At 41.9% G+C, this 25,578-nt stretch overlaps 1 protein-coding gene across 6 annotated transcripts in view; it reads right to left on the reverse strand.

Annotated features, from left to right (window-relative positions):
* LOC144607888 (disco-interacting protein 2 homolog C) overlaps positions 1-25,578 on the reverse strand; it is a 515,842-nt gene that overhangs the window by 45,902 nt on the left and 444,362 nt on the right. For 4 of the 6 annotated variants that reach the window (XM_078425045.1, XM_078425024.1, XM_078425018.1 and 1 more), the window contains 5 exons: positions 21,239-21,348; positions 15,844-15,942; positions 13,884-14,014; positions 2,689-2,857; positions 1,036-1,206 (listed from right to left, as the gene is read on the reverse strand). In XM_078425045.1, the coding sequence (XP_078281171.1) occupies positions 1,036-1,206; positions 2,689-2,857; positions 13,884-14,014; positions 15,844-15,942; positions 21,239-21,348 (680 nt within the window). The remainder of the gene's footprint in view (positions 1-1,035; positions 1,207-2,688; positions 2,858-13,883; positions 14,015-15,843; positions 15,943-21,238; positions 21,349-25,578) is intronic. The other 2 variants (XM_078425037.1, XM_078425054.1) reach the window with 1 other exon arrangement.

Below are 25,578 nucleotides of genomic sequence, written 5' to 3' on the forward strand. Positions count from 1 at the left end.
TGAAAAGCAGAAAATTCCCACCCAAAACTGTAAACTCATTTGTTATTTTAAAGACTTCATTGGGTTATTACCACATTACAGCCTATCGCCAACTTCAACCATTTTGCTGGCTCAGCTAGATCTAAAATACATTGGACATGCGACTGGAAACATCGCTGTATATTTCTCTGAAATTAAATGGAAAGATTTTGTGGAATTTTGTGGAATATCCTCAGAATCTAGGCCTGTTACCTGTGATGTGTGGGTGTGTGGTGCTAATTTATCTGCCTTCAATGCATTGGCAACACACTCTGCCAACCTCTTACAAGCTGCACAGAAACTGCTACACTTGTACTGAGTGAAAAAACCCACAGATAGATTCAGCAGTGCCATGAAATTATGAACGCCAAATTCTGCAAATGTCATTCATTTTAAAAGCTGCACTTTCACAGAGAAGCACAAAGCATGCAATTGCTGGGAGAGAGGGAGGGAGAGAGAGGAGAGAGAGGAAGGGAGGGAGAGAGGGAGGGAGAGAGGGAGGGAGAGAGGGAGGGAGGGAGGGAGGGAGGGAGGGAGGGAGGGAGGGAGGGAGGGAGGGAGGGAGAGAGGGAGGGAGAGAGGGAGGGAGAGAGGGAGGGAGAGAGGGAGGGAGAGAGGGAGGGAGAGGGAGGGAGAGGGAGGGAGAGGGAGGGAGAGGGAGGGAGAGGGAGGGAGAGGGAGGGAGAGGGAGGGAGAGGGAGGGAGAGGGAGGGAGAGGGAGGGAGAGGGAGGGAGAGGGAGGGAGAGGGAGGGAGAGGGAGGGAGAGGGAGGGAGAGGGAGGGAGAGGGAGGGAGAGGGAGGGAGGGAGAGGGAGGGAGAGGGAGAGGGAGGAGGGGGGGGGAGGGAGGGGGAGAGAGAGGGAGAGAGAAATAAACACAGAGCAGAAGCAGAGAAACTTAAAGATCTGAAAAGCCAACTGAGCAGCAATAAATATTAAAATGTCCATCGTTTTATTCCTAAATATCAGTTTTTATAGTGGTAAATTGATTCACAACTATAGGTGCATAAATCCCTACCTGAAGGCAGATAGCAAGATTCACTCTGCAGCCAAAGGATGTGCTGACTGCTCTTGGGTTAAGGTTCAGGTCTTTAAATAACTTAGAAAAAGACTGGGTGAGCGCTATTCTGGGCCGCTCTTCTGCGACGACAACGCAGGTCCGGACACGAGACAGATCCAATCCCCTGGTCTAAACACAAAAAAAATGATAAGCAATCAAAAGATTATAAAGTAAAAAAGTATCTAACCATATTAAAATAAAAGACACAAAGTGCTGGAGTAACTCAGTGGGTCAGGCAGCATCTCTGGACGACATGGCTAGGTGACCCATCTTCAGACTGGTTGAGTCACGATCCATGTTCTCCAGAGACGCCACCTGACCCACTGAGTCACTCCAGCACTGTGAATCGGCCTCTGCAATTCCTTGCTTCTATATCTCACCACATCATGATTTAATAAGTTGCAGGAGGACTGGGAATTAAGGAGAGGGGCAATTAAACAGGGAGTGGTGGCATAGATAGGGTAGTCATTCAGTCTTTTTTCTGAGGATTGAAATGTCAAAGACAAAGAGGAATAGCTTTGACGTCCGAGGGAGAAAACTGAAAGGAGATCTGTGAGGAAAGTTTTTGTTTACACAGAGAATTGTGGATTCCTGGAATACACTGCCAGGGCTGGTGGTGGAAGCAGGTCGGATAGCTGTGTTTAATATCGAAATATAAATAGCAATGGAGGGTTGAGGATCACATGCGTGCAGAGGACATTTGCTTAACTTAACATGATGTCCGGCACAGACAATGTAGGCTGAAGGCCATGTTCCTGTGCTGTACTGTTCAATGTTCCATGAAACTGGTGGATTGAGCCAGTATGGACCCACTAAATATAATGCGGCTCCCCCAGTCTGACATAATAAATAGGTAAGTACATGACTTCCAGATGTTATGCAAAGGAGCGGAACGTCCGCCATTTTAGTAAGCAAAACCCGCCGTTCGCTATGCCTCTCGTAGTGTAATCAGTGTTTTGGGGGAACAGTATGTGTGATGATACCATTAAAATGCAGAATATATCTCATCTATCAATTCACAGATTTTTGTTATTTTTCTTTTAAAATGTTTCTGCAAGTTTCTGCCTACTAAAATGGCGCCATGACATACTACGGTTTTTAGGGTCAATCTTGCTCTGCTCTATTATCTTTGGTTGAAGGTGCCTATGCATTTATTCTTTCAACAAAGCCCTTTGTTAGATCTCAGCAAACACTAAGAGGTTCACATTATTTGTCACAACAGTGTATTTATTTTGAAGTTGTGTAGTTCTCTAAGAATTGTAAATTTAAATATATTAATTTGAATAAATTAAAAATATATAAATTATTGTTTAGAAAACAGGTAGTAAATTGGGTAGAACTTTAGATGAGTAAATGTTCCCACTGTAATGCTTTCGGGAAAAAAATGCTTTGGTAACTTTCTCAGCTATTTGAAAGCCCTCCTAAATTCTGATGACTTTTGAGTTCATTTTTACACAGTTTCTAGATATAAAGGAATGACGTTTCAGATCACTAGGTAAAGATTGAAAGCAGACCTCCAATATTTGAATATACCTGCAAAGCAAGCTCGAACATTGAAGATTAGCAGACACAGATTTAAAAAAAAAAATATATATATATATATATATTGACCTTGAGTGATTCGGTTTGCGAGCCGAGCCCCTTTGTGCAGAGTTCCATGACACAATAGGAGCAGAATGTGTCTCGCACTTTATACTGACTGACGGCAAGAAGCCAGAGCGAGGGGTTTATCTCCAATTCTGAAGGCGGGATGAGAATGGACTGATGCCCTGAGTAGACACTGCAAAAAGAAAATAAACCTGGACATTAACACGGTCAAAAATAAGTACCACAGCTTACATTGTGCTTAAAGACGCGGGTGCTCAAAGCTGTTGTTCTTACATTTCAACGATTACTGCATCAAATAACAACTTTATTGGTGGAAGGCACTTTGGGACACTTAGAGGTAGGTGCAGGATAAATGTCAGCCCTTCTTTTATGGTCAGTCACGTTTTATTAAATTAAATTAATTTAACATTTGAGAAAATCAGAGTGCATGTATGTAGGGAGAAGTGTAACGGCAAGCTCTCAATCCTCATTATCTGCAAGAAACAGACCCAAGGATAATAATAAATAATTGCGGCACAGTGGCGCAGTTGGCAGAGCTCGAGAGCTCGTGACGTTGCGCAGAGCAAAGCAGTGGATGGCAAGGACTTTGTAAATTTTAGTTTAGTTTAGAGATACAACGCGGAAACAGGCCCTTCGGCCCACCGAGAACATGCTGGCCAGCGATCAATCCCTGGACATTAACACTATCCTACACACTAGGGACAATTTACAGAAGCCAATTAACCTACAAACTTGTATGTCTTTGGAATGTGGGAGGAAACCTGAGCACCCGGGGAAAACCCACATAGGTCACGGGGAAAACATACAAACTCTGTACAAACAGCATCTGTAGTCAGGACCGAACCCAGTTCTCTGGCGCTGTGAGGCAGCAACTCCACCGCTGTCACTGTGTGGCCCAATGCACCATCTTGCTGCCGTCTGCATCACCCTACCACCCTATGCACCATCATGTCGCCCTATGCGCCACCTATATCTCTAACCTAAAACTTTTCCTCGTGAATTAAAAAAATATATTTCAGATGTTCACAAGTGCACAAGTTATAGGAGTAGAGCCAGGCCAGTCGGCCCATCGAGTCCGCTCCGCCATTCAATCATGGCTGATCTCTGCCTCCTAATCCCATTCTCCTGCCTTCTCCCCATAACCCTCGACATCCGTTCTAATCAAGAATTTGTCCATCTCTGCCTTAAAAATATCCACTGACTTGGCCTCCACAATGAGTTCCACAGTTTAACTACCCTCTGACTAAAGAAGTTCCTCCTCACCTCCTTTCTAAAAGAGCGCCCTTTAATTCGGAGGCTATGACCTCTGGTCCTAGACTTTCCCACCAGTGGAAACATCCTTTCCACATCCACTCTAACTATGCCTTTCATTATTCTGTAAGTGTCAATGAGGTCCCCCCTCAACCTTCTAAACTCCAGCGAGTACAGGCCCAGTGCTGTCAAACACTCATTGTATGCTAACCCACTCATTCCTGGAATCATTCTTGTAAACCTCCTCTGAGCCAGAACACTCCTCACCGGAGCCAGAACACCCTCGTTGTCAATTGCCATGAATGCAATGGATATAATGGCGCATGAGATTGGAGAGATTGACTGGTGGCAGAAAGTAGTTTTTCTAATAAACAAATAAGACCCAATTCAAGAATTTATTCTGGTGCTTCGTTAATGCAAAAGACAGATAAATGAACAATACAACTTAATGAAGCATCTTCAGAAGATACTTGGGAAAGTACTTGTAGAATATCTTAAATACAAGTTGGAGAAAAGGATTAACAATGGAGATAAATAGATCTTTTATATAAAATTACATATCATTTTAATTGATACATTGAATCTAAAAAAAAAAAAGTTTAACTTGTACCAAATATTAGATTCACAATTAGTTAGAGCATATGTACAGTTATGAGCACACACATATATCAATGCCCAGGAATGGGTTCATCAACGAACTATGACATGAATTAAAGATTAGTGCCAAGAGGAAACATTTGTAAAGGTGGAACCTTTTTGATGGAATCCAATAAAAACACATGATGGATACCTGAATATATAGGAAATGAAGGGGGGTAGATTATGTGCATTCAGAAGGGATTAGTTTAATTTGACATCATGTTAAACACAGACATCATGGGTGGAAGGGCCTGTTCCTGTGCTGTACTGTCATATGTTTAGTTTTGTTTAGTTTAGAGATACAGCGTGGAAACAGGCCCTTCGGCCCACCGAGTCAGCAATCACCCGGAGACTAGTTCTATCCCACACACTTGGAACAATTTACAGAAGCCAATTAACCTACAAACATGCACTTCTTTGGAGTGTGGGAGGAAACTGGAGCATCCGTAGAAAACCCATGCGGTCACAGGGAGAATGTACAAACTCCGCACAGACAACACTCATAGTCAGGATCAAACCCGGGTCTCTGGTGCTGTAAGGCAGCAACTCTACAGTTGCCCTACCATTCCGCCCTTTCTGAAAACGTTCAAACTTCGAGAGGTTTTGGGAGAGCCAATAGTGAAGGCTGTCCCTAAATGCTGAAGAAGTGGTAACTAGGAGGGAAATTAAAACCGTTCCTTGCTCACAAAGGATTTTAAGAACATTTACTTTTTTTTTTAACAGGTGGAAGTTGTGAAAGAGATGATGTATCATTTAGTAGGGATTTGTATAAATATTTTTAAAGTCTATGGAGTCATGGGGCAAAGGTAAGTTGCTACTTTAATTATCAGAGCTTCAGAAATATCAGGCAATTCGATGTCCTACACCAGAAATAATATTTCCCTGGCCACTCAGATTTTAATTATCGCAAAAGCTTAACCTGAAGTCAAGCTGAGTGCTGCAAGTATTGAGGCAGCACCACTAGTTGTGGGCTCCCTTTTCTAATTCTGTGCAATGCCGTCTTAACAATAGAAACAATGAGTTTTAGAAACTTGACAATTATACCGGTTAAATAATGCTTAATTAGGTAATTACAATATTTTTGTACTTGAGCAAGTGTTGGAGTCAGCTACTCTCACAATGTTTAATACGTATCTGAATGAGGATTTGAACCACCAAGGCACAGTAAACTGGAGATGAAGTGTCCGTAAATTAAATTAGAATCGATGGGTACTGATGAGAAAAAGGAAAGTAGAATATGAGAACTGGCCAGAGGGAAACATAAACAGACTGCACGAGCATCAATCGATAGATGAAATGGAAGAGCTTAGCAAAAGTCAATGCGAGTCCCTAACAGATTGAGTCAGGAGAAATTATATTGGGGAATGAGGAAATTCACGTCAAATTAAACAAATATCTGGGACAGGTCATAGTAAATCTCTCATAAATACTGAAGAGCCACAGAATAAGAGTAAACGAGAAGCTCAAAGAAATCAGCATCAGTGAAAAATTAGCGTTGGGGAAATTAATGGTATGAAAAGTAATGCATCCCCAGGACATGATCTTAGAATTTTGAAGCAAGAGGAGACAATGGACACAAAAAGCTGGAGTAACTCAGCGAGACAGGCAGCATCTCTGGAGAGAAGGAATGGGTGACGTTTCGGGTGGAAACCCTTCTTCAGATTGGTCAAGACATGACAATGGATGGACTGGCTGTCATTTTCCAAATTTCCACACAGTCGAGAATCGTTCCTACTATTTATGAAATGAGGGGGAGAGTAAATAAGGAACCAAGGATCAATTATCCTGATATCAGTGTCAAGAAAAACACTAGAATCTCTTTATAAGGAAGAGGTAATATGGCCACTGTGATAATAGGATTGGGCAGAGTCAACATGAACATATGAAACGGAGATCCCGTTGAACTAATCTGATGTTTCCGCATGTAAGAAGAGGTAAGTGTGGTGCATCTGGTCTTTGAGAGGTGCTACAAAGAGAAGATTGAATCAAATAAGATTGCACAATAATTGGGTTCATGGACTAAGAATTCATTAACGGACAGAAAGCAGCAAGATAAAGTCTAGTAAAGTCTGATCAAAGATAGTCCGAGAGTCTCCAAGGAGGCTGATAGTAGCTCAGGACAGCTCTCTACTTGTTGGTAGGATGCTCACAGGGAAATCAGGCTAATTCCATGCAGACAGCATCTGGGGTCAGGATCGAGTCTCCCTGTTGCATCACTGTATCACCCACTTAGCCACTGAAACCCAGGAAGTAACAGGTGTGGTGAGGTAAAAGAGCTCCAAAAACCTAACTGAATAGCAATGCAGGCACCAGGGATCAAATAGCCGGCTGATGTTTCTATTTCTAATGTTCTATTACAATTTCCATAAACATTAATTTTGCTTAGTAGACCATAAGCATTTTCATCTTAACTCTAAACTTTAAATCACCATACAAAATACAGTAAAGCCTCTTTATAATGGACCATGGGGAGGGGGGGGGGGGGTGGGGTAATGGAGTTCATTAAGATGGTGGTTAATGCACAAAAGGACTCAGAGCATTGGAATAACTCAGCAGGTCAGGCAGCATCTCCGGAGAACTTCGATAGGTGACGTTTCGGGTTGAGACCCATCTTCAGACTCTTGGTTTGGAATCCAGATGGGTTGACAGCCCCAGTAATCAGGGGCGAGGCGAGCATCGGCGAAGGCATTACCTGTGGCTGGAGTGCAGGTAAGGGTCAGCGTGACAGTGGCAGGCGCTGCCTGGAGGCAGCTGAGGAAGCTGTGCGGGCCAGCAGTAGCGGCAGTAGGTGCGGCCTGGGAGAGGCCGAGTTGTGGTGCGGGTCTGCAGCAGCCAGTGGTCCCGGCTTCAGAGAGAACAGGGAGGGAGTGAACGTTGGTGCTGTGTCTCCTGGCACTGACACTGTGGGTCTCGGCCTTGTGCCAGTCAGATGTGCGGGGTGATCCATCAGTGGGTCTCAACCGAAATGCCACCTGTCCATGGTCTCCAGAGGTGCTGCCTGATCTGCTGAGTTACTCCAACACTTTGACTGAGGCTATGACCTCTAGTTCTAGACTCTCCCACTAATGGAAACATCCTCTCCACATCCACTCTATCCAAGCCTTTCACTACTCTGTACGTTTCAATGAGGTCCCCCCCTCATTCTTCTAAACTCCAGCGAGTACAGGCCCAGTGCCAACAAACGCTCTTCATAGGTTAACCTATGTGCAGGCAGAGGAGAGTAGTTCAGTTTGGCATCTTGGTTAGTATGAACAATGTCTGCCGAAGGGCCTGTTCCTGTGCTGTACTGTTCTACGTTCTAGATGAAGATCACTTGTAAGCAGCATCAGTCCCAAACATTGCTGTCCCAATCAACATAACGTTTTAATAAGCTGACAAGTTTTCTGTTAACTACTATGACTATTACTTCTGTTTTTGATTTTGGAAACCCAGCGGGAACAATTTATTTATTACAAACATATACTTGGCAATCTTAACCATGCCAACATAATGTTTGCATATACATTTAAGGAAATTCAAAAACAGCATCCCCGGATTAACCAGAACTTGATTCAGGAAAACATTAGTCATTAGTTTATTGGCTTTGCGTATGTACCAGAATGAGCCAACTCATATCTGCAAATGAAACTGATGCCACAGGCCAAATGAAGCAGCCTTGCCTTAAAAAAATAAATCCAATAAGAAAATCGATAAATATTGCATTAATATTGCAAGATACTGGAGTATCCCAGCGGGTCAGACAGCATCTCTGGAGAACATGAATAGGTGACATTTGGGCCCGAAACCTGACCCATGGCTGCCTGACCCACTGAGTTACTCCAGCACTTTGTGTCTTTTTTTGTAAAACGGCATCTGTTCCTTGTGTTTGCATAAATATGTATTATACTGGTCAGAATTAAAATATGAAAGCTAGACACTGCATATATTGTTGTTGTGCATCACAGATAGTCGGTGGTGAGATCAATAACACATAAGAACTCTCTCAACAATTTAGGGATTGTTCGGACGTGAATGGTTTGCATACGAGTAACTTGTAACAGACTTTCCTAATGTAACTCGGCCATCTGGTACTTTCCAAGCACTTCCACTCTGTCTGGGAAAGTCAGTAATTGTCAGTTTTAGGAGATTAATTAAATATAGCATTCCTTTGGGTCTGACCTTTTGATCTGCTGGATTTAAAAGTCATCGAAAAGATGATTACAATGGGCAGTTTTTTTTCCAGCGATTTCAATGCTTTCAATCTAATACCTAATTAGGGCAAACAACATGATACAGAATATTACTCATGCGTTTGTGCAAGTTAAAAGGAGCATAATATTTTGCTTGCTGCACTGAAAAACAACGAGCATGGAAAGGAAACATTTTAAAGTCACAAAATTAGGAACCTTCCTTTTGGGGGAAGGTCTGGAAAAGACAAATTACACTTTAAAAAGTCAAGTAATCAATAACATACAATTTAAATGGTGCTGATCAAATACGTAATAGCATCAGGGATAATTTGATCAGATCAGATCAGGTATGTAGGTTAATTGACTGGGTAAATGTAAAAAATTGTCCCTAGTGTGTGTAGGATAGTGTTAATGTGCGGGGATCGCTGGGCGGTGCGGACTTGGTGGGCCGAAAAGGCCTGTTTCCGCGCTGTATCTGAAATATGAAAAATATGAGAGAAAAAAAAATCTATTACAGGGAGGAAAATAAGGGACATGCATACAGTACATGTAAATCCCAATGTGTTCCCACTGGTCATGCGACAAAATATTCAGGGCGGCACAGTGGTAGAGTTGCTGCCTCACAGCGCCAGGGACCCAGGTTCAATTCTGACTATGGGTGTTGTCTGCATGGAGTTTGTACGTTCTCCCTGTGACTGCGTGGGTTTTCTCCGGGTGCTCTGGTTTCCTCACACATTCCAAAGTCGTGCAGGTTTGTAGGTTAATTGGCTTCTGTAAAAACCTGCCCCTAGTGTGTAGGACATAGAGCTAGTGTACGGGTGATCGATGTGCAGTGAGGACTCGGTGAGCCGACAGGCCTGCTTCTGCACTGTATCTCTGAACTAAACTAAACTTCCTTTTACATGGCATCGCTGGTTGCTGGAGTTGCCGGTGGAGGGAAGGCTACTTTAGAGAGCATTATGCTCCCTTGATTAGACCATGGAACGTTTTATGTCTGAACAAGTAACTGGGGCTTTGGTGTCCTGTCGCATGCAGCGCTTTTGTTTCCTGGGTGCTGTTCTGCAGTATCAGCTTACATTATTTGATCAAGGTCTAGGATGATTGTTGAAGCTACTAGCTTCTGGTTCAAAGCAAGAACGCTGCAATTGCCTCAAATTGTCATTAGTTTAGTTTAGTTAAGTTTTTTGTCATTTCACTCCTTACAGATCACGCAACGAATGGAACAAAACCTAGTGCCTCCGGGGGCCATAGTGCAATACAAATGCAAAACATATAGACAGGGGATGACAGTGCAGTACAATACGATACAGTACAATACAATTCAACAGTGCGATACAATACAAAACATATAGACAGGGGATTAAAGCATGTAAACGGTAAAGCATTTAACCTCGAGTTTAAAGCATGTAAGCGTGTTAGCCCAGTGATTACAACAAGGCCGCACATCTTCCAGAAGAATTTGATAGAGAGTAGAAACAAAGAATTACAGATGCTGGTTTATACCAAAGATAGACACAAAGTGCTGGAGTAACTCAGCGGGTCAGGCAGCATCTCTGGAGAAAAAGAATGGGTGACATTTTGGGTTGGGACACTACTTCAGACTCAATTTGAAGTAATTAAATGGAGATAATTGAATTAATGTGAATTCAATTAAGAATTTGATAGTTTGCTTTCAATGATTTTGGGCCGGTCAAGTTAATAGAGCATAGGACATAGAATATTGAACAGTGCAGTACTGGAATAGGCCCTTCAGCCCACAATGTCCAGGCTGCAAATGATTCCATGAAGTAAGCGTGGAAGACACAAAAGCAATGAAATTAAATCGAACCCTTGGAAACCATTTGCTGCACCAGAAATGGAGTCCTACACACAATGCTATGTCGCTGCATTTGGGAATGATGCAAAGACCATTGGGCATCTGCAGAAAGGATTTATTGGAACAATTGAGTGGCACGGTGGTACAGCGGTAGAGTTGCTGCCTTACAGCGCTTGCAAAACCTTGACAGGGTTAGAAAGGATAAATAGAAGCAAAGGAAATTAATTAGGAATGATCGGTAAAATAAAAACCACAGTTACACGGCCCAACACTTTGATATTTACACAAAGAGTGGTTATAACCTGGAATGCAATGCCCTTCAAACTGCAACTGGATAAACGATTGGAAGAAAGATAAACTGTGGACTCGAAGGAATGGGATAAATTTGATTGCTCTGTGACGGACTGATATTGTTATTTGTTTATTATTGTCCTGAGTACTGAGATACAATCATACGCTTTTTTTTGCGTGCTCTCCAGGCAAATCATACCCTACATGAGGAGATCAGGTCGTGCGAAAGAGAAAATAAACACAGCGCAGCATATCGTGTTACAGCTTGAGCGAAAGTGCAGATGGAAAAAAAGTGCAATGGGGCGGCACTGTGGCGCAGCAGGAGAATTGCTGCTTTACAGCACCATACACCCAGGTTCAATCCTGACTACGGGTGCTGTCTGTATGGAGTTTGCACCTTCTAGCTGTGACCGCGTGGATTTACTCCGGACACTCCGGTTTCCTCCCACACTCCAAAGGCGTACAGGTTTGCAGGTTAATTGGCTTGGATAAAATTGTGTGTTGTGTCTAGAGTGCAGGGTAGTGCTAGTGCTCGCTGGTCAGCACGGACTCGTTGGGCCAAAGTGCCCGTTTCCGGGCTGTATCCGTAGAATCTAAAGTCTAAAAGTCAATGGCTGCTTCAAGGCAGATTGGAAATTCATCCCAAACACATGAGAGGCCCGTTCATGTGTCAGATAACAGCGGGGAAGAAGCTGTCCTTGAATCTGCTGGTATGTGCTTGATGGACTGAATGGCTCCTCCTGTTCTCTGCTGATTCTGCAATTCAGTGGCTTGCCAATGGAACGACGAGTTAATTGCTCTCAACCAAAACACAGAGCAGAAATCCGTAGGATCAACAGTGGCTGACATCGTGCCATCATGAACTGTACATCCAAGGGATTTCTCTGGGATCGTTAATTTACTTCCCAAGAGTGTTGTAGAACTTGTCTGAACGTGCCAGCCTGCAAATGCCAAGGTTTATTAATGATCGCGTCTGGTTGCCAGTTGCACATCAGATCAAGTGTGGCTTGTGCTGAGAAATGTGGTCGATTACACATCCATGTGGAGACTCGTGGATGTCAACAAAAGGTAGAAAAGTAACAAAGGGACAGAGCTTCGAATAGCTGCACTTTTATCCGGTGTGGTCCTGGTCAAGTCTTTGCTGGGAAGCCGGGCTTTCAACAATTTATGGTGCCCAGGAATAACTGGAAGTTTGTATCGGAGGAAAACATTTGACTGCTCTCACAGGATGGCTTTGACAGCCAGTGAGGCTCTACCCTCGATTCACATTTTCATTGAACCTCTACTTCACCTTACATGACACTTGATTGGTAGGGGTGTCAGGGGTTATGGGGAGAAGGCAGGAGAATGGGGTTAGACAATAGACAATAGACAATAGACAATAGACAATAGGTGCAGGAGTAGGCCATTCAGCCCTTCGAGCCAGCACCGCCATTCAATGCGATCATGGCTGATCACTATCAATCAGTACCCCGTTCCTGCCTTCTCCCCATACCCCCTCACTCCGCTATCCTTAAGAGCTCTATCCAGCTCTCTCTTGAAAGCATCCAACGAACTGGCCTCCACTGCCTTCTGAGGCAGAGAATTCCACACCTTCACCACCCTCTGACTGAAAAAGTTCTTCCTCATCTCCGTTCTAAATGGCCTACCCCTTATTCTCAAACTGTGGCCCCTTGTTCTGGACTCCCCCAACATTGGGAACATGTTATCTGCCTCTAATGTGTCCAATCCCCTAATTATCTTATATGTTTCAATAAGATCCCCCCTCATCCTTCTAAATTCCAGTGTATACAAGCCCAATCGCTCCAGCCTTTCAACATACGACAGTCCCGCCATTCCGGGAATTAATCTAGTGAACCTACGCTGCACGCCCTCCATAGCAAGAATATCCTTCCTCAAATTTGGAGACCAAAACTGCACACAGTACTCCAGGTGCGGTCTCACCAGGGCCCGGTACAACTGTAGAAGGACCTCTTTGCTCCTATACTCAACTCCTCTTGTTACGAAGGCCAACATTCCATTGGCTTTCTTCACTGCCTGCTGAACCTGCATGCTTCCTTTCATTGACTGATGCACTAGGACACCCAGATCTCGTTGAACTCCCCCTCCTCCTAACTTGACACCATTCAGATAATAATCTGCCTTTCTATTCTTACTTCCAAAGTGAATAACCTCACACTTATCTACATTAAACTGCATCTGCCATGTATCCGCCCACTCACACAACCTGTCCAGGTCACCCTGCAGCCTTATTGCATCTTCCTCACAATTCACACTACCCCCCAACTTAGTATCATCTGCAAATTTGCTAATGGTACTTTTAATCCCTTCGTCTAAGTCATTAATGTATATCGTAAATAGCTGGGGTCCCAGCACCGAACCTTGCGGTACCCCACTGGTCACTGCCTGCCATTCCGAAAGGGACCCATTTATCCCCACTCTTTGCTTTCTGTCTGTTAACCAATTTTCTATCCATGTCAGTACCCTACCCCCAATACCATGTGCCCTAATTTTGCCCACTAATCTCCTATGTGGGACCTTGTCGAAGGTTGAGTTGAGAAGGAAAGATAGATCAGGCATTATTGAATGGCGGAGTAGACTCAATGGGTCAAATGGGTCTATTGTGCTCCTATGATTGATGAACTTATAAGCTTGTGCAGATGGCAATAAAGTCGACTTGACTTTTTAGAAGAAAGTGCTTTTGCAAAAGGGAGGAGTTCTCATCTTATTACCAATTAACTTAAATCCAGAGATAGACACAAAATTCTGGAGTAACTCAGCGGGTAAGGCAACTTGTGTTTATCTTTGGTGCAAACTACCATCTGCAGTTCCTTCCTACCCAACTTGAATCTACACACCAGTTGTTATCCTTTCTACTGAGGGAAATACATTTCTCCTCTTCACTCTACATAAAGGCCTCTCGAAATTCTGTACACAAATGGTGACAAACCAGTGAGGTTCATTCTGTCCTTGGGTGTTAATTTTACCACGGCGGGTAATTGGGAACATTGACTGAATGGTCAGCTTCTCACCTGCAGAGGCACCAAAGAACAAATCCAAGTCCACAATAAGGGTCCAAGCAGATTGCTACTTCTCGAGATGGATAGAGCTCACACTGCAGCTTAATTGATCGACACAAGGCACTGGTTGCTGCATGGGACATCTGCCAGGCAAAAGAAAGGTCTCATTAGAAGTCCCAACATCTCCATAATAACATTTCCTCTACAACTGGCAACTTCCCTCAACAATGCATTAGTGTAAGATAAATACTATGCTTCCATACAGCATATTTAACTCATTTAAATTTTTAAAAAATGCACTTAGACATATTTATAACGATAAATAATTTAACACTCTTGCAAAACTGCTTTTCTCCCTCCAGACTGACTGGTTTACAAAGTGCATATTTACTGCTACATATACTGGTAGAGGCTACCAGAAACCTAGCGTAATCTATGATCTTTAGAAAAAAAGATTATCCTCCAACATAGTCATAGAGTCATACAGCGTGGAAACAGGCCCTTCGGCCCAACTTGCCCACACCGGCCAACATGTCCCAACTACACTAGTCCCACGTGCCTGCGCTTGGTCCATATCCCTCCAAACTTGTGCTATCCATGTACCTGTCTAACTGTTTCTTAAACGTTGGGATAGTCCCAGCCTCAACTACATCCTCTGGCAGCTTGTTCCATGCACCCATCAACCTTTGTGTGAAAAAGTTACCACTCGGATTCCTATTAAATCTTTTCCCCTCCACCTTGAACCTATGTCCTCTGGTCCTCGATTCTCCTACACTGGCAAGAGACTCTACCCGATCTATTCCTCTCATGATTTTATTCACCTCTATAAGATCACCCCTCCTCCTCCTGCGCTCCAAGGAATAGAGACCCAGCCTATTCAACCTCTCTCCGTATAGCTCACACTCTCTAGTCCTGGCAACATCCACGTAAATCTTCGCTGTACACTTTCAAGCTTGACAATATCTTTCCTATAACATGGTGCCCAGAACTGAACATAATATTCTAAATGCAGTCTCACCAACGTCTTATACAATGTCGTGACATTTTACGTTAAAGGTTGACCATCATGTGTGTTATGATTAAACATGCACACTAAGTGGCCCAATATCTCAGTCAATCCCACCTGCAGAATGCTATCATCCACCAGCTAACCCTGCTGTGTCCACATCCCAATTGGGATTGGGACTCTGTTTGGGCTTACTCTCACGTTTTGCAGGAAGGGCTTCTAAAAGCTCTTATTATAAATTAAAGCATTCTAATACATTTTTAAGTTGACTTCTGATCTCTCTTAAGCATGCAAAGTTGTGCTGTATTTAAATTACAATTTATAGATTGTGCTACAAAGTAAGTATTTGCAATTTTCATGATAGAAATTTATCATGTGTACAAATACAGGTATGCATTCTGAAAAAAATGAATCATCATTAAAAAAAATGCACATAGAAAGAAAATTTAGCTATACTGTAAATGCTATGTAACAATAATACTGTGTAGAATCAAAAAAGAAATTATAGGATATACTCAAAATGATTCATATTTAGAAACCTCTGAGGTAATGAAATTTTAATTTCAAAATGATTCAACCTGTTAATTGGACAATGTATTTCAAATATAGATCAGAGACCAAGTTTGGTAATTATTTTCTGAGTTTTCATTTATCTGGAATCTTTTAATATTTTAAGATCTACTATTAGCTGTGTTACAACCAGAGAAAATGATCAACTACACATATTTATTAAAAACAGCTAAACCAGTTTATCAATTAGCTTGAAGAATAACACCATTTTCTATTACTTTAATGTTAACAATAGAAAATACATTAAATTCACAAAATCCAAATAATATAAAATCATAATCATCCAAAAACAGCATTTAGGGATGCAAACATTTCTTTGAAGGTTGACTAACAATCATATAGCAGAAGAGATGGCTTTCATGAATAAAAATAGCAATAGTCTATCAAAGGACTCACATTATGAGTGAACTGATTGATGGAAATAGAGGGCAAGGCTTGTGTATATATGCCAGGTGCTCCTGTGTAAGAGTCTTCAACCTCCCAGCAGTAGTTTTTCTACATTTAATTCAAACTAAGAATTCTTAGTAGTCTGCACATAAGAAAGCCATTACATTTTACACAATGGAACTGTTTCAGCTGCAACGCAAAAGGTTAAGAATCTCAAGTGGGACAATTTAATTCTAATCCCAGATTTCTTTATCAACATTCATACTTTGGTTTTCCCCTAGGAGAGAAAGAACTGTTAAGTACAGTGAAGTTGTTTTACTTTGATTGAGAGGGGTATCTTTCCCACACTGCTGAAGTGCGTCTTCATATCAATGCACAACACTGCAATTGTCTGTGGAGATCTACACAGGCCAAATTATTCCATTCTCTCATTTGAGAACAGGCTGTTTCATTTTGAGATCAAGGGAGAATGGAATTATTTCCATTCTCCTCCTCAGTGCAAACAAACGCACTGTAATCTTCCTCCAATTGCTTTGTGATGCAAATTAATTTATCAGGGACCTTGGACAAACGGGGGGAAAAAAAGACTGTTGTCTCAATGCTAACGAATATCTTGGAGATTTTTATGGTCAATTAAGATAAACACGCTTTTAATTATTAATCATGCAGAGATCTGTGCTCAAAATGTAAAATAAACAGTGCAAAAAGACCTCTCCACTCTGCAAGCCTCTGCATGAATCCAGACCTATGATGAGTAATGAAAGTCCCACAAGCACGGTGATGACAAAGTCATCAGAGAATTCAATCTTAGTCCAATCTAGGGAGCGCAAAATGGAAGCGTATTTGACTGCAGTGGACTTGCTGCTGCAACTGGACAACTGGCAATTAACAGAGTCCTTGATGTCTGCCACTGGCTGCTCTCATGCTCCAAGATGAATTCCAAAGGCCGCAATAAAGATTAAAAACCAGAACAGCTCCAGCTGTCGTTCTGCACACAGTTTCTTGGATCATTGGCATACTTAATGCAAAATAACAATAGTTTCAAGAATTTTGTGCATTTTCAAATTGAAACAAGTGATACCTAAGCTTTGGACCGTTAATATGTGCTCTGAACTCACTGAGAGTTTAAATAAAATTTGCCGAAGACTAAAGCTTGAGCTGGAACAATTCTGCAAGATTAAGATAACAGAGTTGTAGAAGCAAATCCAGTTATTTTATTCATTCAAATCTTTATAATGCCTTACCTAAAATAATTACATTATCATGTAATTGTAATGCTATAACTCAAGAAAATGCCATTGCTCAGCCAATGGGGATAAAGGAAAGCACACAAACATCCAAACCTGGGCTCTTTTACAAATTAAATGAATGTTCAGGATTCCACTTATACAGTTTTGCAAATGTTATCAAGAAAGCTCACAACTAAATTACACAGCCTTAAATTTGCAATTTTTGTTTGCAAGTCAATATAATCATCTAATTTGCCATTATTTGAATCTCAGCTTTTGGCTATGGAAATATTGTTGATACAAATATCAATGGATATTTTTAACAGAGATAGATAGATTTTTGATTAATACGGATGTCAGGGGTTATGGGGAGAAGGCAGGAGAATGGAATTAGGAGGGAGAGATAGATCAGCCATGATTGAATGGCGGAGTAGACTTGATGGGCAGAATGGCCTAATTCTACTCCTATCACTTATGAATTTATGAACAAGCAACTATCTGGGGATTATACTCGACAAATTGTGCATGAGGGTAATAAAAAGTTCTTTTTTCATGTGCGCGAATCTTCTGTGCATATCTAAATGGTGACCTTTCTTCATCAGCATCCAGTGATAGCAGCAAATATTTGTATTTGGTTAATATACTCTGTAATCTGCTGAAATGGTATCCCCTGGCCCAAACACTAGGACTTTTAAACAGCCTTTAATCTGACTGGTCCTGTAACCACTCTATGGCAGAATGCCAATTTAATACCAAATTGTGATGTTGGCCCTTGTATGTCGGACCAGATCTTGCTGTCAGTGACTTTCACTTCATCAGTCTGCTCTGGATTGGAGGCAAAACCACAGACATGAAGAGATATTCGCTAATCCACTGAGACATTAGAGTACAGCAAGCAATTTACAATTTACAAGGTAAAACTAATAAAAAAGGGACTTCTCTACACGTAAGTAACATATTGCAGATTTCATAATTGATACTATTTTACTTGTTATTCAAGAAAGTTTGCAAAGTACTGCGTTGCACAGACAAAACCCCACTGACACAAGATTTAAGCATACAGATGAGTAATATTCTTTTGCAATAAAACACTTCAATTTATCCAAACATAAAAATAGCAATAACCATTGCCAGTTAAAGAATACAAAAACAAATTACAATCATTTCCACAATATCTTGTTGCAAGAACAATGTCACGGTCAAACTATTTAGCTGATCTAGAGAAATAAGGGTGTGTTCGATTCCACATCCTGTGGACATCAAAAATACTCAGATGGTTTTTTGTTTTCTTTTAAGCTAGTTTGATTAATGGATGCTGTGACATTGTTCCACCATCATACTATCTTTGCCTAGACGCTGTTGCAACAGTTTGCTCAAAAATACACCCCCCCCCCCCCCCCCCCCAAACCCCATCCACCCCACTGTTCCTTCGCTCTTACCAAAGGAGACAGCTGATGCTGGGCACTGTTTCACATGCACAAATACATCAGATATTCTTTAAAATGAACACAGATTGTAAATATTTACAGAATATTCAACTGAGGGGTGCATTCCAACTGATCCGAACCAGGTGTTGACCTGTATAAACCACAAACTTCACAGCAGAAGTCACTGGGCAAGCTATCAGGGCCAGAAACCACAATTACAATTTTATTTTCATCATCTTGAAAACTCGCAGAGTTACAGCGGGCAACTTTTTACGGATGGAAACAACTCGGGTACAGAACAAGGAGAACATTGAGACATTCCTGAGCTGCGTGGTTTCAATCCACACCAGGCAATACATTGACCGACCGAACAGTTAAAGGAACATTGCATTTCATGAGATTTTAAAATGTGCATTTATTCCACTTGAAAAATAAATTGGGAAAACATTTAACAGTTGCAGATATGCTTATGAGTACCTTAGCACAAACATTGAAAAATGACAATGAAACGTCAAGGAAATACAGTGTTTACAGTGTTACCAGCAAGGTTTGTACGTAGACTTTTCAGCTTGACAAATAAATTATACATTTGCCTAATATGAACATACTAGTTTGGAACAACAGATTAATTGATTATGGATTTTTAAGCCTAATATTATCACTGGGAAAATTTCAAGGTTGAACACCTCATTTAAAATTCTTTTGGCAAGTTTATCAAGTTAAATCTTGACTATGATGTTTTAATTTTAATAATTGCAAAAATAATTGATATTTCCAATATGTCTCTGGCAGTATCAACATCTTAAATAATAGTTTAGAGAAATGCCCATTGTATGTTTTTTTAAAAAGCCCTTGTTTCACAATGTCATTACTTAGGAAAATAGGAGATGACTATTAAGCTCTTTAAGCATGTGATGATATTATCATAAGATCATAAGACTTAGGTGGATTCTGCTCCAACATTCGATCTATTTTTCCCTCTCTACCCTATTTGATTAGTACGGGTGTCAGGGGTTATAGGGAGAAGGCAGGAGAATGGGATTGAGAGGGAAAGATAGATCAGGCACGATTGAATGGCAGAGTAGACTTGATGGGCCGAATGGGCTAATTCTGCTCCTATAACTTATGAACTGATGAACTTATTCTCCAGCCTTCTCCAATAACCTTTGATGCCCTTACTAATCAAGAACCTATCAATCTCCACTTTAAAATACCCAATAACTTGGCCTCCACACCCATCTGTGGTAATGAATTCCACAGATTCATCACCCTCTGGCTAAAGAAATTCTGCTTCTTATCCATTCTAAAGGTACGTTCTTTAATTCTGAGGCTGTGCCCTCTGGTCCTTGACTCTTTCACTAGTGGAAACATCCTCTCCACATCCACGCTATCTAGGCCTTTCATTATTCGGTAGGTTTTAATGTGATCGTAACTGATATTCTATCTCTATGTTTTATTCCTTCTCTCCTCCTACATCCCCTGAGAGTTTGCATTGCAGTTGATGTAAAATCCTTTTCACAATATAATATCATATTCAGCATATTATCAAGGTCACTATGTCAATGCTTGACTTGGTAATTGTCTTGTTAGCACTTAATGGCTCAAACCACTTAAATTGTAAAGTGATTGAGTTATCGGCAAAATGTTAGGATTTCCTTCTGCTCTAGTTGGGAATGAATAGTAATTTGGAGAGCATAATTTAAAAAGTTAGAACTGATTTTTTTAAATAGGGATTCATCTTACCATCTATCTTTAGCTTTTATTTCACCGTTTAAAGATGTCTACGTAGGCAATCATCAGAACTGCTGATATAATTAATTTCCTCCCTGATTTCTACACTCTGACTTGTCTGATTTTGGTTTCATAGCGACAACCTAAAAAGCACATTTTACAGAGTCATGGTGATTAAGGATAAGGAAATCATTCCGATAGAATCCCTTTTCAATAAATGCTATTTAAAGAAAGCAAACAACCAACAATAACAGGCAGAGAAAATAACATCATCCAATGATAAATGATGACGTCTCAAAATGGCAAGCCCAAGTCAAATGGCTCATCAAATGAGTTAAAAAAAAATCACAATGTGGAGAAAGCAAATCTTGTTTAGTTACACTTCAAAGAGGTTGATGAATGATACAATATGGTATGCGCATTTTAATTTAATTCATGTAAACACTATTTAAAACATGCTCGATATATTTCTACTTAGCTGGTCAAATCCAAGTCAGGCCATAAATCTGGCAATACAGCAAGGGATATATTAAACGTAAATATTTTCTGACCTTCCATTTCATTCAATGTCATTAGTTCCCAAATGAGCCATGGGATAAAGGTCAATTGAATGTTAAGCATGCAGAAGCTTCACTCTGGAAAATAATGCCGAGGGTTTGTGTCCATCTCTGTGGGGATAGACCTGTGCTTGGCAATGTCTCTGACTGAGACTGCTGAGTCAGGTTGGCAATTTGTCAACTTACAGGGTCAGGTCCTGTGGGTTAGCGCTCCACTGTGCAGAAGGTCATGGCCAAATAAGCCCAGCCACCCAATTCCTGCAGATAAATGCCCTTAAATGGACAGAAGTGTCAAAGTTACCCTATTTCTACATCAAAGTTACCCTATTTCTACATCTACTGTTGCAAACGTAATTCCTAATTTGGGATGGAAACAAGATGTGAAATATAAAAGCAGGGCGAGTTTTCATATAGACAAAGACTCATGAGACAAGAGACAAAAACTTTGGTGTTATCTTACCTTCACCCCTGCCAGCATTCCTGTTGTAGATACACTAAAATCAAGGTAGGCCAAAGTGTCGGGGTTGGAGGGTTTGTAAATTTGGGAAGGCCGTCTCTTTGGCAAATCATCTGAAAGGAAATTAATGCACTTAAGGATCTGAATGGACCTTTGTACATATGCAGATCATGGGTAAACTTACCACCGAGCATTTGAACATTTGAAGATCCCACAATTTAGTTTCTCTCTGTCACTTCAAAATCATTCTCTCTAAATTACAACACACCTCCTTGTTAATACTCTCCACATCAATATGTAGATCCTGAGTCACCAAAGCTAATCAAGTCAAACTACATCTCTATGGCTCTGCTGGTAAGGAATGATATTCATTCCCTTGCAAGGGGTGACATAGAATCAGGAGATGTTGAATCAGTATGGATAGAAATGAGGAATTGTAAGGGTAAAAAGACCCTAATGGGAGTTATCTATAGGCCCCCAAACAGTAGCCTCGACATAGGGTGCAAGTTGAATCAGGAGATAAAATTGGCGTGTCACAAATGTAATGCTACAGTGGTTATGGGAGATTTTAACATGCAGGCAGACTGGGAAAATCAGGTTGGAAATGGACCCCAGGAAAGAGAGTTTGTAGAGTGCCTTCGAGATGGATTCTTAGAACAGCTTGTACTGGAGCCTACCAGGGAGAAGGCAATTCTGGATTTAGTATTGTGTAATGATCCTGATCTGATAAGGGGACTAGAGGTAAAAGAGCCATTAGGAGGCAGTGATCACAACATGATAAGTTTTATTCTGCAAATGGAAAGGCAGAAGGGAAAATCGGAAGTGTCAGTATTACAGTACAGCAAAGGGGATTACGGAGGCATGAGACGGGAGCTGGCCAAAATTGACTGGAAGGAGGCCCTAGCAGGGAAGACGGTAGAACAGCAATGGCAGGTATTCCTGGGAATAATGCAGAGGTTGCAGGATCAATTTATCCCAAAGAGGCGGAAAGACTCTAAGGGGAGTAAGAGACACCTGTGGCTGACAAGGGAAGTCAAGGACAGCATAAAAATTAAGGAGAGGAAGTATAACATAGCAAAGAAGAGTGGGAAGACAGAGGATTGGGACTCTTTTAAAGAGCAACAAAAGTTAACTAAAAAGGCAATACGGGGAGAAAAGATGAGGTACGAGGGTAAACTAGCCAATAATATAAAGGAGGATAGCAAAAGTTTTTTTAGGTACGTGAAGAGGAAAAAAATAGTCAAGGCAAATGTGGGTCCCTTGAAGACAGAAGCAGGGAAATTTATTATCGGGAACAAAGAAATGGCAGACGAGTTAAACCGTTACTTTGGATCTGTCTTCACTGAGGAAGATACACACAATCTCCCAAATGTTCTAGGGGCCGGAGAACCTAGGGTGATGGAGGAACTGAAGGAAATCCACATTAGGCAGGAAATGGTTTTGGGTAGACTGATGGGACTGAAGGCTGATAAATCCCCAGGGCCTGATGGTCTGCATCCCAGGGTACTTAAGGAGGTGGCTCTAGAAATAGTGGAAGCATTGGAGATCATTTTTCAATGTTCTATAGATTCAGGATCAGTTATTCTGATAGTTATTCGGATTGGGGGATAGCAAATGTTATCCCACTTTTTAAGAAAGGAGGGAGAGAGAAAACGGGTAATTATAGACCAGTTAGTCTGACATCAGTGGTGGGGAAGATGCTGGAGTCAATTATAAAAGACGAAATTGCTGAGCATTTGGATAGCAGTAACAGGATCATTCCGAGTCAGCATGGAGTTACGAAGGGGAAATCATGCTTGACAAATCTACTGGAATTTTTTGAGGATGTAACTAGGAAAATTGACAGGGGAGAGTCGGTGGATGTGGTTGGTGTACCTCGACTTTCAGAAAGCCTTCGACAAGGTCCCACATAGGAGATTAGTGGGCAAAATTAGAGCACATGGTATTGGGGGTAGGGTACTGACATGGATAGAAAATTGGTTGACAGACAGAAAGCAAAGAGTGGGGATAAATGGGTCCCTTTCGGAATGGCAGGCAGTGACCAGTGGGGTACCGCAAGGTTCGGTGCTGGGACCCCAGCTATTTACGATATACATTAATGACTTAGATGAAGGGATTAAAAGTACCATTAGCAAATTTGCAGATGATACTAAGCTGGGGGGTAGTGTGAATTGTGAGGAAGATGCAATAAGGCTACAGGGTGACTTGGACAGGTTGTGTGAGTGGGCGGATACATGGCAGATGCAGTTTAATGTAGATAAGTGTGAGGTTATTCACTTTGGAAGTAAGAATAGAAAGGCAGATTATTATCTGAATGGTGTCAAGTTAGGAAGAGGGGATGTTCAATGAGATCTGGGTGTCCTAGTGCATCAGTCACTGAAAGGAAGCATGCAGGTACAGCAGGCAGTGAAGAAAGCCAATGGAATGTTGGCCTTCGTAACAAGAGGAGTTGAGTATAGGAGCAAAGAGGTCCTTCTACAGTTGTACCGGGCCCTGGTGAGACCGCACCTGGAGTACTGTGTGCAGTTTTGGTCTCCAAATTTGAGGAAGGATATTCTTGCTATTGAGGGCGTGCAGCGTAGGTTCACTAGGTTAATTCCCGGCATGGCGGGACTGTCGTATGTTGAAAGGCTGGAGCAATTATGCTTGTATACACTGGAATTTAGAAGGATGAGGGGGGATCTTATTGAAACATATAAGATAATTAGCAGATTGGACACATTAGAGGCAGGAAACATGTTCCCAATGTTGGGGGAGTCCAGAACAAGGGGCCACAGTTTAAGAATAAGGGGTAGGCCATTTAGAACGGAGATGAGGAAGAACTTTTTCAGTCAGAGAGTGGTGAAGGTGTGGAATTCTCTGCCTCAGAAGGCAGTGGAGGCCAGTTCGTTGGATGCTTTCAAGAGAGAGCTGGATAGAGCTCTTAAGGATAGCGGAGTGAGGGGGTATGGGGAGAAGGCAGGAACGGGGTACTGATTGAGAGTGATCAGCCATGATCGCATTGAATGGCGGTGCTGGCTCGAAGGGCTAAATGGCCTACTCCTGCACCTATTGTCTATTGTCTATTAAGGCTAGGAGTGTTAATAGGAATATAGACATAAAAAGGGTATTGATTGATTGATTGAGAGATACAGCATGAAAACAGGCCCTTCAACACACCAAATCCATGGCGACCACCCGTTCACACTAAATCTATGTTATTCCATACCACTCCCGCCACAAAGGGGGCAATTTGCACAGGCCAATTAACCTTCAAACCTGCACGTCTTGGGAATGTGGGAGGAAACCGGAGAACCCGAAGGAAATGCACGTGTTCACATGGAGTGCATGAAAGCTTCACACAGATAGCAGAAGTCAGGATCAAACCTGGGTCTTTGGCGCTGTGAGGCAGCAGCTCTTCCAGCTGCGCCACTCTGCTCCCCAAGGGTTAGGCTCTTCATTGCAAACATTGCTGATTCTCCATCTCATCACGTTATCCCTACTGTCTCCACTCACCCACTGGTGCCTTTTCTGTCTATAAATCTATCGATCACCGTCATGAGAGGAAAAGATCAGGTAGATGCACAGTCTCTTGCCCAGGATAGGTGAATCGAGAACCAGAGGACGTAGGTTTAAGGTGAAGGGAAAAAGATTTAATAGGAATCTGGGTGGTATCATTTTCACACAAAGCGTGGGTGTATGGAACAAGCTGCCACAGGAGGTAGTTGAGGCTGGGACTATCCCAACATTTAAGAAACAGTTAGACAGGTACATGGATAGGACAGGTTTGGAGGGATATGGACCAAACACGGGCAGGTGGGACAAGTGTAGCTGGGACATGTTGGCCGGTGTCGGCAAGTTGGGCTGAAGTGCCTGTTTCCATACTGTACCACTCTATGACTATTACTCTAGAAGTGACGTGGCTTCCAACATCTTAAGGGATAAAGAATTCCACAATTCTCCACCTCCTGAATGAAGACATGTTTCCTCTGCATTCCTCCAAACTGAACCATCCCATGTCCTGGAGATTATGACCGGTCTAGCTGGGTATTCCCGCCTGAGGAAATATTCTTCTTTGCTTCTCGTCCGGCTAACCCAGGCAGAATTTTGTACATTTTGAACAGATTCTCTCTCAGCCTTCCTGCTTCATGGATTCAATAGAACTAGTCACACAATCTCTTCTCACGTGATAGTCCTGCATCCCAGGAATCACTCCGCTGAATCCCCACTGAACTCCCGCTATGGCAAGTATATCCTTTCTTGGGTAAGGAAACCAATACTTCAGGGGTGATCTCACCAAGGCCCTACTTAACCGCAGCAAGACATTCTTGCTCCTATATTCAAAACCTGTTCTAATGAAGATC

The sequence above is a fragment of the Rhinoraja longicauda genome, chromosome 2 (assembly GCF_053455715.1).
Source record: "Rhinoraja longicauda isolate Sanriku21f chromosome 2, sRhiLon1.1, whole genome shotgun sequence".
Taxonomy (NCBI): domain Eukaryota; kingdom Metazoa; phylum Chordata; class Chondrichthyes; order Rajiformes; family Arhynchobatidae; genus Rhinoraja; species Rhinoraja longicauda.